Source organism: Polyodon spathula, chromosome 8 (genome assembly GCF_017654505.1).
Source record: "Polyodon spathula isolate WHYD16114869_AA chromosome 8, ASM1765450v1, whole genome shotgun sequence".
Taxonomy (NCBI): domain Eukaryota; kingdom Metazoa; phylum Chordata; class Actinopteri; order Acipenseriformes; family Polyodontidae; genus Polyodon; species Polyodon spathula.
The window spans coordinates 11888993-11907883 of NC_054541.1; the positions used below are offsets into that span (position 1 = coordinate 11888993).

General features: G+C 41.3%; 1 protein-coding gene across 1 annotated transcript; it reads left to right on the forward strand.

Annotated features, from left to right (window-relative positions):
- The first annotated feature begins 5377 nt into the window (after positions 1 to 5377).
- On the forward strand, positions 5378 to 18879 carry LOC121319402 (endothelin-3-like). The gene is made up of 5 exons (XM_041256809.1): positions 5378 to 5499; positions 6626 to 6905; positions 14102 to 14260; positions 15546 to 15650; positions 16077 to 18879. The coding sequence occupies exons 1-5, from the start codon at positions 5430 to 5432 to the stop codon at positions 16114 to 16116; spliced, it is 654 nt and encodes a 217-aa protein (XP_041112743.1). The 5' UTR covers positions 5378 to 5429; the 3' UTR covers positions 16117 to 18879.
- The last annotated feature ends 12 nt before the right edge of the window (positions 18880 to 18891 follow it).

Below are 18891 nucleotides of genomic sequence, written 5' to 3' on the forward strand. Positions count from 1 at the left end.
TAGCAACAGGCTTGCAGGGTTTGGGGTCGGTATGGTGGGCCCCAGATTTACAGGTTGCACAGTGAAGAATACAGTGGAAACCCTGCTTAATAGAATCACTGGTTTTAGTTTAGTTTAGTTTATTCATTTTGTGCCCACTGGGCCAGCACAGGCACACCTCAACAGTACAAATACAAAGAGAGACCTGGGTAGATCTCGTTATATTCTATAATAAACTGGTACAACGCATTACTATACATAATAGTTATATCATATAATATAGATATAACTATATATTAGATATATATATATATATATATATATATAGTTTATGTATTTAATCAGGTGTTTATGTGATCAGAATGGATATATGCAAACATGATCACATTAAGAAGTGTTCATTACAAATTGGTAATTTTGATCAATCGTTTTTATTTTTGGTTTATGGTCTTGATTTGTTACATTTACTTTACATGAGGCTAGCCTGGCGTCATTCACACGCCCAATGGAGTTGCATGCAGCACACAACAATCAAAAGGAATGTCGAGCAATCACATTTTATTCATAATACTCAGACCATCATCATCATCAAACTCCTCTTGGCCAATCAAAGTGTTCCTCTTTGTGCAAACTTTCCCACACACCGTGCTCTGACACTCACCCTGGATCTAAACATTTTAAAACAATCACATAAGGAATTTTGTGTTTTTTGTATTAAGAAAATAAAACTTAAAACAAATATGCATATCACCTCTTCTTTGTAATAAGATGATTTATTATCACGTATCGTACAGTCGACCTTTTTAATAAAAAAAAAGACAACTACAGAACCAATGATTTCCAGACCTCACCACATTCCTCCCAGTGCTGACGATCGCTCAGCAGAGTAATTCATGTGCTGCTTGTGTTCTTGAACGTGAAGTTAGGTTGCTCCTTAAGAAGCAAGGAATGGGTTATAAAGCAATGATAAACCACACCACTGAGGCTGGCTTGTGCTTTGGATGTATTTTAACACATACAAACACATGTGAATTATTCGGTTTGGGAGAAGTATTTGCAGTCACTGGAATGAATTAGAGCCCGGTTACATCCTTCCAGATATTGAAAGAAGGGTTTTAATTATGGTTCAGGGGAAGGGAGAGTATTTTTTTGGCGGTATTATTGAGATTATGCAATTATAGGAACACACCAGTTGCAAAGGAAACATTGCAACATCACTTAGCCTCCCTGTGCCTTAAACCACAAGTCATGTAAACAATAAATGTTTTTCAAGGTTTATTGTTTTTGTTACTCCGTAAACACACTCCCAGTGTTGAGCACTAGGTGTGCTGTCACTGAGCTCCACTCTCAGTGTTGAGCACTAGGTGTGCTGTCTCTGAGCTCCACTCCCAGTGTTGAGCACTAGGTGTGCTGTCTCTGAGCTCCACTCCCAGTGTTGAGCACTAGATGTGCTGTCTCTGAGCTCCACTCCCAGTGCTGAGCACTAGGTGTGCTGTCTCTGAGCTCCACTCCCAGTGTTGAGCACTAGGTGTGCTGTCTCTGAGCTCCACTCCCAGTGTTGAGCACTATGTGTGCTGTCTCTGAGCTCCACTCCCAGTGTTGAGCACTAGGTGTGCTGTCTCTGAGCTCCACTCCCAGTGTTGAGCACTATGTGTGCTGTCTCTGAGCTCCACTCCCAGTGCTGAGCACTAGATGTGCTGTCTCTGAGCTCCACTCCCAGTGCTGAGCACTAGGTGTGCTGTCTCTGAGCTCCACTCCCAGTGTTGAGCACTAGGTGTGCTGTCTCTGAGCTCCACTCCCAGTGCTGAGCACTAGGTGTGCTGTCTCTGAGCTCCACTCCCAGTGCTGAGCACTAGGTGTGCTGTCTCTGAGCTCCACTCCCAGTGTTGAGCACTAGGTGTGCTGTCTCTGAGCTCCACTCCCAGTGTTGAGCACTAGGTGTGCTGTCTCTGAGCTCCACTCCCAGTGCTGAGCACTAGGTGTGCTGTCTCTGAGCTCCACTCCCAGTGTTGAGCACTAGGTGTGCTGTCTCTGAGCTCCACTCCCAGTGTTGAGAACTATGTGTGCTGTCTCTGAGCTCCACTGCCAGCTTTCTGAATTGCTGGATAAACACTTCCCAATAGTCCAGATACAGTATCACTTGTACTGATCTGGTATTCCAGCCTTGCAATGGAATGTGTTCAACTCAATTATCAAAAAAAAAAAAAAAGATGCTGCAGGTGTAAGCACAGTACCCCTTAGAAAAGTTTACTACAATATTTTTGCAAGGTAATTTTGCAGTTTTCCTCTGCTCTTACTGCAGTTACACGTTGCACACTTTACCATGATTTACCATGTGTTTTTATTATGCTTTACCATAATTCTGGTTTTCGCAATGCTTACCTATGCTTACCATGCTTTCACTATGCTTTATCACACTTTGCTGCCATGGGAAACACTTATAAGGTCCTGCACAGGAGACAGCAACAGAAAAGCAGTGAGCTTGTTTTAATCCCCCCCCCCCCCCCCCCCCCCCCAACTAGTAAATCAGGCATGTGCAGGAGTAAATTACCCCTGGGGGGTTGTTTATTTTAAGGCCTTTTACATCTGCTAGTCATTGCTCACACACTCTGACTGTAGTTAAAAAGGAAACAGTTATCTGAAATCCAGGCGCTAACTGCCTTGCAAACTTTAGAAATGAAACTTTAGAAATGGTTTCAAAGCTGCCACTCAAAAGTGCACCGCCATCCCGGACTTCAATAACTGTCTTTCTTGAGCCCCACAACATATGCAACGCACTTACAGGAGTGCTAAGCAAGCATTTCAAATCCATGGGTGTAGCTATATTTTCAACGACCCCTCTTTTCCTCTGTTCAACATCTTTTGATTCTCTGCTTGTATGTGGAATATGCAGATGTTTCAAAGACCACACTGTATGTTTCCAAGTGTTTGGTGGCTACCTCAGATAAAGCTGAGAGTCTATTTCTCATGCAGTCTATGCTGCGTCAGTCTGTCACACAAAGAGTGCAAGAGAAAGTAATTATTGCCTGAGAAAACCCATCTTCACTATTCAAACTGAACCTAGTATTAATGCCTTAGTAGTATCTTGATCCTTTTCATTCTCTGTGTGCTTCTTGGAAACACATCCGCTCAGCAGACTCAGATTGCATGCTCTGGTTAAAACCTCTCTCTCCTGCAATTCTGCTTGATGTACACAAGGGGGCTGCCTCGCTGCCCCTACACACCTGTAGCTTGTTTATTAGACTGACCAGCATAGAAGTTTTGAAGGTTGTGTGTTGTCTCTTGAGTACACTATGATTTATACTGATGCTGAATTTAAACCAACAGAGTTATCATTAGTGGGTTCTTAACTCACTGCATTGGATTATGGAACCCTTATTTAGAACCAGTCAGTTTCATATTGCACCCATATTGATAGAGTCCTCTGTTTTTCAATAATGTGTATAAGAACTGATGGAACCATATGGTTCTTAAATGCCCGGAAAACTTATTTTCTTTAGCTGAGGGAACATGGAGCATTGTGCGGTTTGGAACTTGGTTTCAGTAAAATAGATTATAGACCACAGTGTGGCACACTAGGGGAGACTTGGGGTTTGATACAGCAAAGTTGCCTCAAACCAGGTCTGCAGGTCTCCTGGAACCAGGTTTGAAGCCGCTGTTGCTGAAAAAGTGTGTTTCCTCGGGTTAAGCGTGTAGAAGCGTCAGCCTGGAAGCAAATACATGCATTGAATCATCAAAGAAAAAAAAAAAGTTGATAAGGTTCATTATGCTGTAGTGCCAGAATTGATAGGACTGTAGAGTCAGCGATAGGAAACGTGCTGCAGCAGGTCACAATGGGAACAGTAAGAACATGGAGACTGCTTGTGAAGACGCTTTTATAAGGAAAGCAAGAAATACTATAAATGATACTGCCAAAGAAAGCACTCTTATTGGGTAATCTATACTTGTTTTGGGTCCATATACAGAATTACGTTATCGTTATTTTCAGGATTTAACTATTACATACTGTAGTTATTAAATATAGTCGAAAGCTATTCCTATTATACCTTTAAAAAAACTATCACTCACATGTTAAAGGTGTGCTCTTTATATCTGCAATGCAATAGTTACGTAAGGTATATATAACAAAAATATTGCTTCAGTTTGAAAGGGTGTGACAGTCTTTACTCTTTCACTCACACACACACACACACACACACACACACACACACACACACACACAAATAGGGGAGAGCGAGGACAGATGTAACATTGTGTACCTTTCTCTCTGTTACGATCAGACAATTTGAGCTAGCTTGACCAGACTTTGATACAAACACCACTTCCACCTGTCCTCTACCAATCCCCACAGGTATCCTGTTTTAAGAGCTGACATGCCTACAGCTTGAAATGCAAGGTGTCCAATGTTACAATTGACCCCATGGCCAGGTTCAGTAACAGGGGGTGGGGTCAGATGTAACATTCTGTGAAGAATAATTAAATAAATAACAATCCATTTAATTTAACTGAAGAACTGAATGTTTTATTGAATAAGATCAACTGCGTCAGTTATAAGTACAGAGGTCAGGGATGACAATGGTAAAAGCGTGGATCCATAAAGCGGGTAACACAGGTATATAACACAAAAAGAAAATTGGGGAAAAGGTTTTCTCTCCTAGGTGATAAAATGTCAGGGCGTTGGCAGAGGCAGCTCCTCTTCAACTGGCAGACTGAGGCCTGAACTGAGCATGGTGTGCCCAGTGAGTGATGGTACTCTAGCTTGCTTCTGATTGGAAAAATTCAAGGTGTTACAACTGCCCCTGGTCTCCCTTAAATTGCACTGGCGGGGGTTGTGGTGTTTACCAGAGAGAAATCAAATTAAAATCCCCCGCGTTTGGTCCTGCGTATACTGTGCTGTATCCCTGTTCATTGAAATCCAGAAACAAGCGCTCCAGCCTCGCGTGCTCTGTGTGCGGTACTCTCGCTGCAATCACTTTCCCGTCCAGCGGGTGGCGCCTCATGCGTGTCTAAGCGTTACACTATAAAAAGCGTCCCGAGTTTTGATCTCCACAGATCTCTGTGAGCAAGTCTGCTAGTAGCGACTCAGTGCTTCGAAAAGGGACTGGCAAAGGGACCCTTGGATCTGTAAGCATGCTGGACACCTGAGATCTCACAGCACAGATAAAAAAAAATGTGCGTTTTTTTTTTTTTTTTTGCATTAGACCTTAACTGCATTGGAACTTGTCTGCTATTTGGATATTAATGCAATCTGTTGCTTTACAAGATAGAAAAAAGAAAAAAAAACACCAATACGGATTTGTTTTATACGTTTTTTTTTCTTTTCATTTTTTCCTTTGTCTTTTGCATGACACACATATATATATATATATATATATATATATATTTCGTTTCTGTTGGATAATTTTAATTTCGTTTTAATAATTAATTTTCTCTCCTGGAGAGATTGTGGCATGGCTAGTGTGTTCTTAATGGATCTGGTGGTATGGTTGCTAATAGGACTAACAGCTACGTTTGCAAAAGGTAAGACTGCTATTATAATTCTAGTGTATTAACTTGCGCCTACAGTTCAGATCCCATACTTTTCGTGCTAAATCATACACTTCAAATAAATTAACTGCACCGTACTAACAAAGAGATTTATCATCACCTTAAAATGTGTGTAACCTTTAATACTAAAACAGGTTTGTGGGGTACGAAACTTTGTGTTTAGTTGTATCCATATTATTATTATTATTATTATTATTATTATTATTATTATTATTATTATTATTATTATTTATAATTTAAGGCAAATAAAGTGTATGAACAGTATATTCTACTTAAAAATAAAATTGTTAAAACAAGTAGGAACTCTGTTCGTTCGTTTTATTATAATTAGGACTATTTCGAACTGTATAAATAACATAGGCTAAGTTTAACAGCAGTGCAAACGCTGCTGTTTGGAATTATAGTAGCATGCCAGCGCTATGCAGGATCACAAGCAGAAAAGGTGAATCCCTTAATATCTTTATTATATTGTTCATTAATATTGTGTACTGGACTTTGGAATAGATGTTTTTAAATTATTTTGATATGCATCTTTTTTTGGTACCCATCACAGACATCAGTGAGCTAAGGAGTTATTATAACAATATTATCAGTTGGAATCATGTGTCAGTTAGGCGGATAAACAACGTGTCATTCATTTATTAAATACGTGTTTTATTCTTCACGAATTAATCGTATGCAGATATTTGAATAGAAAGTAAAACAATGTTTAAACATCATGCAATGCAGATAGTTGCGAGTGACAGTCTCGTTAGGCGGTATACATGTAGTGAACGGAGAGTCTCGTATCCTGCAGACAGGTCTAAAATAACTACCAAGCGAATTAAACTGCTCGGAATATTCGTAGAACAGAAGCAGTCCAGATTTTATGGAAAATGGAAATGTATAGAATTATAATTATAATATGTGTGTTGATCAATCCGGATGGTGAATATCAATGTGCTACAGTCTACAGTAGGTATTTTAATTTCGTATGTTAAAATATTGAAATTGATTTAAACTTCACTGAAATAATAACATATACACCCCCGCTGCATGGAAAGAGAACTTTTCGGTGTGTTTGCTTATTTCTCATCTCACATTTATCCTGTCGTTACAGGTTCTCCACCTCCGAATTCCGGATCCAGCGAACCGAGCTTGACACAGCAGGCGGGACACGAGGCGACCTCAGTGAACGCAGTGGGCAACAGCTCCGCTCTGGGTCGCGGTGTAAACAACGGGTCGTCGCCGGGGATTAATCCGGGCGAGATGATTCCGAGCACGGGCAGCGAGTTTACAGCACCTCGCAGGAGATCCAAACGCTGTACTTGTTACACCTACAAAGACAAAGAATGCGTTTATTATTGTCATCTAGACATCATCTGGATCAACACACCCGAGTGAGTGACCCGAGTTTTAAAATTCATTTCACGGGGTTGTTTGTTTGTTTGTTTCATTGAAAATCACAGAGAAGCAGATCATCCCTTTATATTCATGTGTGCAAGGTTTCTAGCCAGGTTGGGGGCATAGAGTTGGAATATTACGCGGAGGCACGGCGGTTTTACTGGTTTTACTACTAGTTTAATCCGACACCACTCATTTTGTTTCCTGTAAGTTATTTCTCCATTGCACCTGAATTGTAATGGAGAACGAATTCAGTTTGGGGAATATCCTGTAACAATGTTTTCATTACTTACACTGTATTGCCTTTTGTGCAGCCCCATAGTTGCACAACATTGATACAACTGGGTTAAACTGCAGAGAACAGTGACTGAAATAAATCCTTCTCGTGTTGTAATGACTCACTGAACACCAATTCATAAATTAAAAAAACACACTTGTCATGTGATTCTTTATCAATTGCCATACGAGCTTCTGTTTTACAGTGTAACTGCAGATTGACTTCTCTGAAACTAAACATGACCCCAGAAGCTGGTGCTATTAACAGACTAACTTCATTACATCTCATGGCAGGATTCTTCAGGTGAAAGTTCAAAGAAACATTTGAACTGGACTGCTTCGACAATTATATTAACTAACTCTGCAAGAAATCTTTTTTACAACCACGCCACGCTGCAATTAACATTTCCAGTGCAGTTACATGTGGTTGTGTAAGTTAATGAGCACAGCTGACTGTGGTATGGTATAACCATGTTGTTTCTTGCACAGTTTGGCTAGAGGTCTGCAAATTAGTCTGCTGAGCGGTTTTGTCACCCAAAGTGTGTTTTACAGTGCTAGCTGCTTATCTGTGGCTAAACTCTGGTTTTACAGGCTGCACTTTCCAGGTAAGATAGTTGCTGGAAATAGACAGTTCAGAATGAGATGAAAAAAACACATTATTTATTGGCTTCAGACACAAATAAACAATATGAAGATGAAAGCAGTAAATATGTCAATCAAATACAGTACAGTAGGAACCTATATTAATTCCCTTAAGAACCATTCCCATGCTTAATATGACAACAAGGATACCCAAAGCTGTAAAATATCCAAGTTCGAATTCATGTAGTGCCTGGGACTGTAGTCACCACCTGCTTTCATTTCCCTGAGAATCGCTCGCTGCACTGCAAGGTTTTAGAGGCTGGGAAATAAACTGCAGAGCTGTTGTTGCTATCCAACTGCAACTGGTGGGAATGAAGCTGATCTGCATTGCAACTGTTGGTAACTGGTAGAAGTGGGGTACCAGTTAGGACACATACCTCGGTATTGGGGTACCCACTGAGATACCCACGGGGATAAGCTGCCTTCTGATAGCCTTGAAGTGTAAACAGGTGCAATTGGGTACCTGGGTTTCTCTGGTACACTTGCCAGCCTAGTAGTGCCATGCATTGCACTGTAACTGTAGGCACAGGACACAGTGACAGTGCAGCTTCCTGCAGTTAGTGTTAGTATTATCTGCTTCTCAGAGTAGTTGTGGTTTTGTATACTAGAACCCACAGAGGTCCCTCAGTGTTTCTCTGTTGTATTTCACTGTCTCATATGCACCGTTAGCTCTGGTGACGTCTTTTACTCTTCACTCTCACATAACTCGTGCTGCCTTTCTTGTGTGAACAGTCAAGCAGTGCTCCAGAATAGCATTGTTTTGTTGTAAAGTCTGCACCTCCTATTGCTGGTGTCAGTTTACAACATAATAAAGCAGAAACACATGCCATTGAAATGCCCTGTTCTAAAGGCGTAGTCACCCTATTTAAAAAATGTTTTTTGCACATGTCACGTAACCTCCCACTGCTGCAAGCATTGAACGGAGATGACCTATTTGTCCATGGGCAGTCAAGTCTTTGTTCTTGATGGGTACAGTACCTAACCAGCGATAACTGTCATAGCTTTTTCGTTTGCATTTTCCAATTGGTTGAACTAGGATTACAGCCATGTCCTAATATTATAAAAAAAAAAAAAAATGAGATGTGATTATATTTTTGGGTTTATAACAGTTTTGGCTGACCAGAAAGATAAATAAGCTCCCCACTTTATTCACTGCAATAAAAACATCAAAGAACACTGAAGCTCCTATACTCAGCTGCAGCTCTCAACATGTAAACCATTCATCCCACTTAAAGAAACTCTGTCCAAAAAGCTGCATTTAAATTGTGATGTGTTACAGAAAAAAACTCCTTGAATTTACTAGCAGTGTATCTTCAAAGCAGTAAGCTTCTGGCCATTGGATTTTACATTTTAAGCAAATCACCATACAGTTTTTGTATTTTTTTAGTGATGCTGCTAAATTTCAGATAATGCCTGGCTCTCTTGTAATGTCCTTGTCCATGTGCATAACACATACAATATTAAACATACACTGGCCATACACAAATAACAAAGGGGATCTCAAAAGTATAATGCTGATTTCTTTTGTAATGTGTGTTCATGGAGAATCTGAGCTCTGGTGACGGGGTGTCTCAATTAAACAATGCATAGCCCAGTGTGTGCCAAGAGTAATCGCTCTGTGGATCCTGGGATGAAATTACCCATGCCTGCCATTAGGGGGAGCACAGATCTAGTGAAGGCTGGTGTGTGCTATCTGCAGTTCTGCTGCAGTCCAGACAGAATGAGTCTCTATTGAGGGAAATGGAATGACGTTCTGTAGAGCTCTGTTATTGTCATCACACACAGAGTAGCTAACCAAAAAGCTGTGGGGAGCTCAAGCTGTCACTTGGTTTTCTTGTATAAATGCACCTTAATGACTTTTATTGATGGAAGTCAATGGCATTTTGGTGATGGGAGAGAGATTTCAATCAGCTTTCTAGCAGTTAGCAGTTCTTCATAAAGGTTTATTACCTAGCTGCAGCACAGTTTAACCTCATAGTACACTTAATGCAAAACAAAACAAACAAAGAAGTACTTTCACCTCAGTTGTTGGGTAACAGCAGGAGGTTTTACCTGGAGCTCTGGCCAAAGAAATATGCCCTTTGGAAGTATAGATTATAGAGCATCCAGGTGCGTTGAGTGTCATTAGAAGTATTAGGCACTCTCTTGTTGTAGGTTATTGGTTTTGTTATTTTTCGGCCCTAGGAAAATCTAAAAATGCTTAAAATTTATTTGGAGATTAAGTTAATGGGAGGGGTGTGTGTGTGTGTGTGTGTGTGGTGTTGTTGTTATTGGCATGGGATGGATTACATTTTCTGTTCACATTAAATCCAACATTTAGTATCACTATGCATGAATGTATGAAACAGGACTCCTGTTTCTGAGCAGTGTGGTTTTAATTTAAACCTGATTTTCCACACACCTGCCACCAACTCAAACCCATATCAATCGGGAGTCTTATTTCCATACCTGGTGTGTGTGTGGGGGGAGGGGGATGGTGCGTGCATGTGTGTGTGTCAGTGTGTGTGTGTGTCAGAGTGTGTGGGGTGTGTGTGTGTGTGTGTGTGTGTGTGGGGGGGGGGGGGGGGGGTGTGTGTGTGTGTGTGTGTGTGTGTGGCGGTGCGTGCGTGTGTGTGTTAGTGTGTGTGTATTAGTGTGTGTCAGTGTGTGTGTGTGTGTGTGGGTGGGTGCGTGGGGGGGTGTGTGCGTGTGTGTGTGTGTGTATCAGTGTGTGTCAGTGTGTGTGTGTGTGTGGGTGGATGTGTGGGGGGGTGCGTGTGTGTATTAGTGTGTGTCAGTGTGTGTGTGGGTGGGTGTGTGGGGGGTGTGTGTGTGTGTGTGTGTGTGAGGGTGGGTGCATGGGGGGGTGCATGGGGGTGCATGCCTGTGTGTGTGTGTGTGTGTGCCCTTCGTTTCTGATACTATGTCTGCAGTGGTCCCTTGCTTTGTTTTTTGACACTCCAGTATATGAGAAGGGGGGGCAGTGAAAAAAGCTTTGCAGTAAATACTTAACATACACAAAGAACAATCAGGGTGCCACTTAAACTGAAACGCCTGCAAACGGTTGTTAAAATATAGCCTCTAACCCACAACTCAAGTCTTGACTAATTACATTATCAAAAAAGTGCTGCGAAACAGCAGGTAAACCCTGATTTTATGACTTGAATACTGCATGATTTTAAACAGGAGACCGTCATTAAATAATAAAGTGGCTGAGAAGGACTAGCTTATTGAAGAGTCTTTTGTTCTGCAGCAGCCTCAGAAGTTGGTGCATGTGTGATGGATTGGTGATTTTATTAAGTCTTACCTCTCCATCTGTTTTTGAAGGGTTTTACAGCTTATCTGGCACAGTTGACTATCATTTTTTACATACAAGAGCAAGTGTCAAGCCAAGAAACAACAGAAATTCAGTTGAAGGTGATATCTGTTTGGCAGCGGTCTGTGAGTGAACTCTTAGAAGTGTAGCCTGCATTTTCTACAACCCACGTGCATTGTCTCAAATATTCCTGGACCCAGAAAGCAGAGTACAACGTGAGGGGTTTGAATGATCTCTTGGCTTTCTGGTCTGGTTAAATTGGACCACAAAGAAATATATAGAGCAACCGTCTAGAATAAATGAGACCATTTTTTTATTTTAACAAGAATGAAAGAAAAAGTGCATGAAAGATGTCGAATGGAAGGCGATGCTTGTCCCTCCTCAGGGTTTCAGAATGCATGCGTTTCTAGTTATGTTACAGGGTGTGTCTCTTTGACCTTGCATGCTGGAATCTTAAGAGGCTTTATCCCAGTGCACAAGTAACCTGGTTGTGCAAGATATTCAGCGGATCACAGCCAACAATGCTTCTCCTAATAACCAGTGTTTGAGTTAATTGACACCTCTCTTGCAGCGTGTTCTGCTTAATGACATTTCAGATAACTGCAGCAATTGTGACACCTACTAAATTAAGAATTGAGCAAGCTCAGCTTTTAATGGTCACCTAATTACACACCTGTTCCTCACTAGGCACACCATTGTACGTTTTACAGGCACTTGTTAAAATAGTTTTAAAAAATGTGATGGCTCAAACTGATTGGAGACTTAAATTAAACCCTACTATTCTCTGAAATTGCACATATTCCATTCCTTATAATTCCAGTTACTGTGAAGCAATTAACAGTAGTCAAAGGCTTTGGGGTCAGGTTGACAGTGTAAATGTGCGCTCAAACAAGGAAAACAAGGGTCACTGTAAGTGCTGAGTAACAAGATCACAGATCAAAGAAAAGAAGGAAGGAACTGCCATCTCTGGGGTGAAGAGTTTCTTGGGACATTGTTGATGGAGCTTTGGGTTTAAAAAGACTTACAATGCGGACGTTAATTGCCATTGATTGGTACTCGGTTGTAAAGGTGAGGAAAGGACAGCTTTTATTGTTTTGAAATCAACCCATGAATGAAGTACAAGTATCAGCCCACCCCTAGTAAACAATGCACAGTTCTTGGGGATGGTGGTTTTATGAGACTTGGAGCTCAGTTTAAAATAATTTCAGGAGGATGTGAAGAGTCCGGCAGTCTGTTCACTCTCTGTACTCCCCGCTCCTGCCTGGCCCTGTTTCACTCTGACAGGAGCACCATCTGCCTGTCTGCACTGCATCTCATTTTGTTCTGGTTCAAGTGCCTTGAAGCAACTGCTTCTCTCTCTCGTAAAGACTGTCAGCAGATCCCTCAGCTTCATGCTTTCTCAGTGGAGGGTCTGAAGAGCCAGAAATATGAGTGATGAAGTATGAAGTAGCCTATACCCTTATCACTCTCCCTGGCTACAGGATGTGTGCAGAACGGACTGCCAGAGCTCTAGACCTCCACAGATTGAGGCAGGTCACTGTGAGTTTTAATGCTGCTGTCCATGCATGAAGGCACACAGATGCTCTCATATTTCTGACTCTTGACATCCACAAGCACTGGAACAGCCCATACTGCAGACTTGGCATGCAGCAAGCTTAATCTTTAGGGTTAGTAGACCAAGCAAGTAAAGAGGAGGTTTATTTAGCTGTAATAATTTATACCATAGCACCAGAGCTCTTCTGTGGCATTTAATACAGATGTAAGAGGATTGCTGAAGGAACTGGTTTGCTAACCCCATGGCTTTGCTGCTTAGAGGTTTGAGTGGAGCAGCTGAAACAGGTTCCTGTGCTGATCATGAGCGAACCTATCCAGGGTTTAAACAATCAAGTGTGTGCATTTGAATCAGCACTGCAGATTCGAGGGTAGGGATATTATATTACATTTATTAGGCTTCCATTATTACAGTGTCATTTTAGAAATGAAGTCGGAACTATCAAGTTGTGCACCATTTTATTTATTTATTATTTTTTTTAATTTGTAAAATAAATAACTAGATAACTAGACCGTACTCTCATCGCACATTTACCAAAAGAAAAAACTGTATGTACAGTTAGGGTCTTGCTCAAATTCCAATGCGCTGCTACAGTATGTTCAGTGTGGTTTGTGAGTGCTTGGTGCTGGGAACCCGCTAATGAAACTTGTGAGCCTTTCAGGAAACGTAGAAAATGCTGTCACTGCAGATTGCTCTAGTAGTTTACTGTAGGGAAGATAACTGTCCACTCAACACTGCAGACCTGCAGGCTCTTTCTAATATGCAGTACTTGTGCGGGTGTGTCTATATATATATATTCAAGGAGATTATGAAGGGCCAGAGTGCAAGATAAACTATCCTAGAACTCGTGAACTCATTCAGTGCGCTTTTACTGTTGCCAGATTGTGTGATTCACAGTGGATTAAGTTGGGTTTCGCTTTCCTAACGGCTGAACTGAAGGTTTGAAGGAAAGCGGATTGTGGAAGTGTCAGTCACAGTTCAGTGTTATCTCAGTCCCCACCTAACCTATCAGCAGTCTGTAAGTGATCTGTTATTTCTTCTCCTTTGGCCTCAGTCTCTGATCATTGAATCACTAACTGCAATGGACAGGCTGACATGCTAAAATGCTGAAAGGTTTCCACATAGGGTTAAGAACGGAAGCCTAACAGAGGAGATTAGAAAACAAAAAACAAGGAGCAAACCCTTACATAACCCCTTTAAGATTCCTTTAGTATTTCTGTGTTTGACTGTTTCCTGTTTGCGGTAGGGTTCAATTCACCTCAGTCACGCACACACAAAGACGTCAAAGCATTCTGCATGCAATGCTTCGGAAAGAGAAGGAGTGAAAAGGGATCACTAGACCAGTAAAAAGTATCAGGGTGTGTACAGTATGAGAAAGGGCCTCCTTCTGCTCTCCTGATGATCTCTGCTCTTTCCTTTCTCTCCAGACGCATGGTCCCCTACGGCCTCTCCAGTTACCGGGGCTCGCAGAGGATGAAACGCTCCGTGGAGCGCGTGCGGAGTGAGGGGCGAGCTGGGGCGGGATCCCACCGGTGTTCCTGTGTGGAGGGGGGGGACCCTCAGTGTGAAAGCTTCTGCAGGGAAAGGTAAGCGACCCCCTCTTCTCCACTCCACTGATCTCTATGTGTGTTACGGAAACAAAAACTGCAGGGATATCGGGACTCACCAGTATATTTGATAAAGAGGGTTTGAATAGATTCTACCAAATACCAAAAAGAAAGGGTGCAGGATTATGGGGTTATGTCTAAAAAACAAAACATATATATTGGTTTATTAGGGGTTAAATTGCATTGGAATTCATGGAAACAAGGATCAGAAACAAAGCAACACCTTGAAAAGAAAAGACATTGCTGCAAAATGAGACACCGACCTTGGAAGAGATGTTACTGCGTCCTGCATTATAAAGCGCATTGCAGTCCAAAAACACAGGGTGTTTGTCCCCGTGCATGTGGCCTGGGATGGAAACAACAGATTCTGTAAAGGATTAAAAGTATTGTACTCTGTCTGTTGCTTCTGGAATGTATTTACTTCCTCCACATTCCTGTCACTATGATAAAGCATATTCAAAACCTGGGGAAACCATGGGGCACTGGTAACTGCCATCACCAAATTTACCATGGCAAACTCTTTCTACACGCGGAGGCTGACAATTGGCGCATATACAATTATCAATCATTCCTGGTTCTGGTGCATTTTTTTCCCCTGAAGGTAAACACCTTGAACACGCAGCTCAGATCTCCTGATAAACGACCCATTACACAGGAGATCAATTAGACCTTTCACCTGTCTTGGACCTCATTCGTCAGCACCCTCAGACTGCCAAGTTCTGCTGTCAGCAGTGTCTTCTCAATCTGTTTGTTCTTTAGTAGGCAATCGACTTAATCTCTCTCAGCACCTCAGTTCACACAGGTAGGGAGACACTTGATCCTGTGATGGCAGGGAAGGGGTGCAGTAAACTGTTTCCAGTAGCAGCTGCTTTTTAAGTGCGATGTAACGTAACCATAGCAATGAGACATCACTACCAAGGCTGAAGCTCTGTGTGTCAATATAAGACTTGACGATTTATCGCTGGCCTTCAGTTTACGTTAAATTCATTTTCCGATACAGTGCTTAAGATCTGTATAGCGGTCATGACAAATTAATTGCGCTGATGAAGGCAGTAGTCTGTTTTACTTGATTTCATAACAATACAGCGGGTTACAATGTAAGATAGTGGACATTACATTGTGAAATATTAATAAAAGTACATTTTTGGTTAAACATTTAGTATATTTCTTTTCAGTTCTACTGCAGCTCAACTGTATCCCCGCTTCACTTCCACTTTTCACTGTAATGCAGATTAACACAAATTTGCACATTTCTTTTTTTTAGGTATAAAGGAGATTCAGCACAGAAGCAGCTGCCACAGAAGAGACTCGGAGGGAAGAGCTTTCTGCCCACAGACAGCCGGACAGGCCTCTTCACTGCGCCACACAGGTAATTACACAGGCTGTGAAACAGAACTTAACCCACGCATCTAAAATATTTGTGAGGAAATTTGATGCTCATGGTAGATGGTGACTGGATTGGAACGCTTTCCAACATGGACCAGTATGCCAACGCTACATATTATTCGAGCCATACCATTTCAGTTTATACAGTAACTCACTTTACAAAGCTGGGCACTGACAAAGATGCAGCTAAAGCAAGCCACGGTTGTGACTTACAAACTGTACGCTGGGAAGGTTGCCATTGCAAGATGGGTCAAACAAGGTTCAGTTTTGATTATCTCTAAGACTTCTTGATGGAATACTAAATACGGCATACTGCAGAGGCAAAGCTATTGGGATTCCCATACTATTCCCATCTTCAGGAACATAAGATTGTCGCCATTCTTATTGTATGCATTTCTCTTTGCAACAGGCATTTGAAGTGGAGGCAGAGGGCTCCCTTCGTTCAGTAGGGCACGTCCACCACAGAGTCCAGCCAGCCCTGCACTCCACATACACGCACTCTTCACAGCGTTACTATGTCTCTTCCTGGCCAGAAAAAGGACGAAAGTTTGGAACGTAAGAGACTGGCCCTCGGAAAGGCCCCTGTATATTTCTGAATGCACCGAAATGGCTCAAACGGGCAGCAACCAAATCGGCTGGTAATGGCTCCGAAAAAAATGGTTTCAAAAGGCAACAGGCTGAAGGAGACCAAAGAAACTCGCTGGTAATCTTTCCCAGCACCCTCTCTGGACAGGGCTGCATTGCGGTCACACTGAGGTCACTTTGAGGTATGGCAAGCATCCTCTGGGAGCAGGATTACTCAGGACTCAAAATGAGCGCTAGTTATTCACTGCAGGGATTGTATAATGGGACGCAGTTTATAACTCGTGAACCGCAACAAATACCCGGCTTTTGGAGCCTTTGACCTACCTGACCAGAATTCTAGCTGTGTGTGCTGCAGAACACTAGCATCACAATACATGCGTTCACACGCACTGTTACTGTTAATGGTCATCAGGTCTGATGGAGTATGCGTCACCTCAATATACTGAGCCTTTGTGTGCCGGCTGCCTTATAAGAGTATATCAACTTATCATACTTATATATATATATATCATACAAATGTCCATATTAACAGGTGGGCATGGACACAGCATATAACCTGTGGGATCCAGATTCCTTCTGGAATTCAGCATCTTTTTATTTCCTTATTTGTTGTTCCTGGTGTCGTATGTACGTATTGTAAAGCCTAACGCAGTCAGTTCAATGCCAAAAGAAACTTCATACAATTCTGTGGCAAATGTTTCGACTAGAAGTCTTTCTCTGTGTCTTCAGAGAGACTTCTAGTCGAAAAACATTGGTCAAAGAAGAAGTTTGCTTTAAGTATTACTTCATATTCTATCACTGAGGATGTTTGTATAGTTATGGATAAGACCCTCAGAGGCAACATATATGAATCATTATGTGTAATGCAGTACCTGGCCAAACCTCCTTTACTGCACAATAACTGCAGCAAAGACCCAATTTATCAATGAAAACAACAAGATGCAAAATGGGCAGTGTTCTTTCCTACTGCAATACAGTATATGTGCAATCTATGAAACTATTATTATTATTACTACTACTATTATCATTATTATTATTCACCTTCCTTAACACACAAACACTAACAACATTTATATTGGTAGTTTCCTGTTCTGACAAACAGTTAAGACAAAAAAGACAGCTCTGTAAAACATTGTTTCATTTTTGGACTGCTGTAAGAAATGTTTTGTTAATTACAGTTTTTTTTTTAACCCAAGCCAATTGCTGTCAATTAAATCAAGTTTGAAGTTTGTGAAATATTTTTCACCTGTTCTATAGAGAGGGTTAGTTTATTTTCCGTTATAACAGCACCTAAGAGAATGTTTGTTTTACAGACCTACAAAAATGCAGTCCGTAAGTTTTGTGACTTCAGCGCTCATTAACATCTACCTGAAATTCAACGACTAAGTAATTGCAGATCAGTTAATGGACTCTTACACACTGCCTTCTGTACTGTAACCCAGCACCTTCACCTCAGAGCTATAGAGCACACTTTCTTCAGTGTCACGGTCCGGCGCACCACAGATGGCTGCTGTAGATACAAGGCTTGGGGGTGTTGTAAAGAACAGCTATAACTGCCTGCAAACTAACCTGCCATGGTTGGATGTAATGTCTCGATCTAGGAGATCCTGAGGAAACAGAATGCGTTTCTGTTTTAAAACTTGTCGAAAGGTGGAACTCTCCCTATTCAAGATTGCGAGTTATTAAAATGAAAAATATTCTTTGTTATTCAGGAATATATTCCTCATATGGATATTTTATTTATAAAACAACAAAAAATGACATTTTTTAAATAACTCACAAGTTAAGCTCTGTAATTACGACCAAAAGCATTGCTCAAAGTACTGTAAAGAAGAGTGAAGATCTGGCAGAGTAGGCAGATTAACAGAGCTAAAAGACCAAGATTGCAAAATGACAAGCCACTGAAGAATGTACAACCACGGGCCAGATTAGAGTGATTTACAACCTGTGCAGGGATTCTAAAAGCAGAAATAAAACAGCTGAACACGCTAATCATGTCAAAGTGCTCAAGAATCTTCAGAATCTTTCTTCTGTGTAAACTTTGTTCTGAATAAACGTGCCACACACTTTTCCACGCTCTTTGGGATTCCCTTACTCATTCCCTACTTGTGCCCAAGACTGGTTTACCTTGCTGGTAAACAAGTCTGCAGGCACCTGCCCTTGCTGTATCCTATTACCCTATTATTATAATAAATGTTTTGTATATATAAAAAAAGGCACTTGTGTTTCTTTTTTTAAATGTAATGAATTGTTGTTAATTGTAGATGCATTGTTTTGCATCAGTGGCCTGCACTAATAACGTGTGAGGACAGGTAGGTTGATGTGGGTCAACATATGCCTGGTTTCCATTTGGCCATTTGCTATTTGCTAGCTGCCTTCACGCAGAATAGCCGTGCGTTATTGTAGGTAAGTAGTCAATGACGGAACAGAAACAGAAAAAGCTGCAAGGTAAAATTCCAGTGATGCACACGGTGACTGATATAAGCAGGACCAGATTATTTCATTAAAATCTACACAACCACACACTCTATAAATACTGTAGGTAAAACATCCCTGAAAACCCAAATCTCTGTTGGAAGTTGCTTGAAGAAATCACATTTGTAAAGGCTTGGTTTGGATGGAATGAATGCACTGAACTT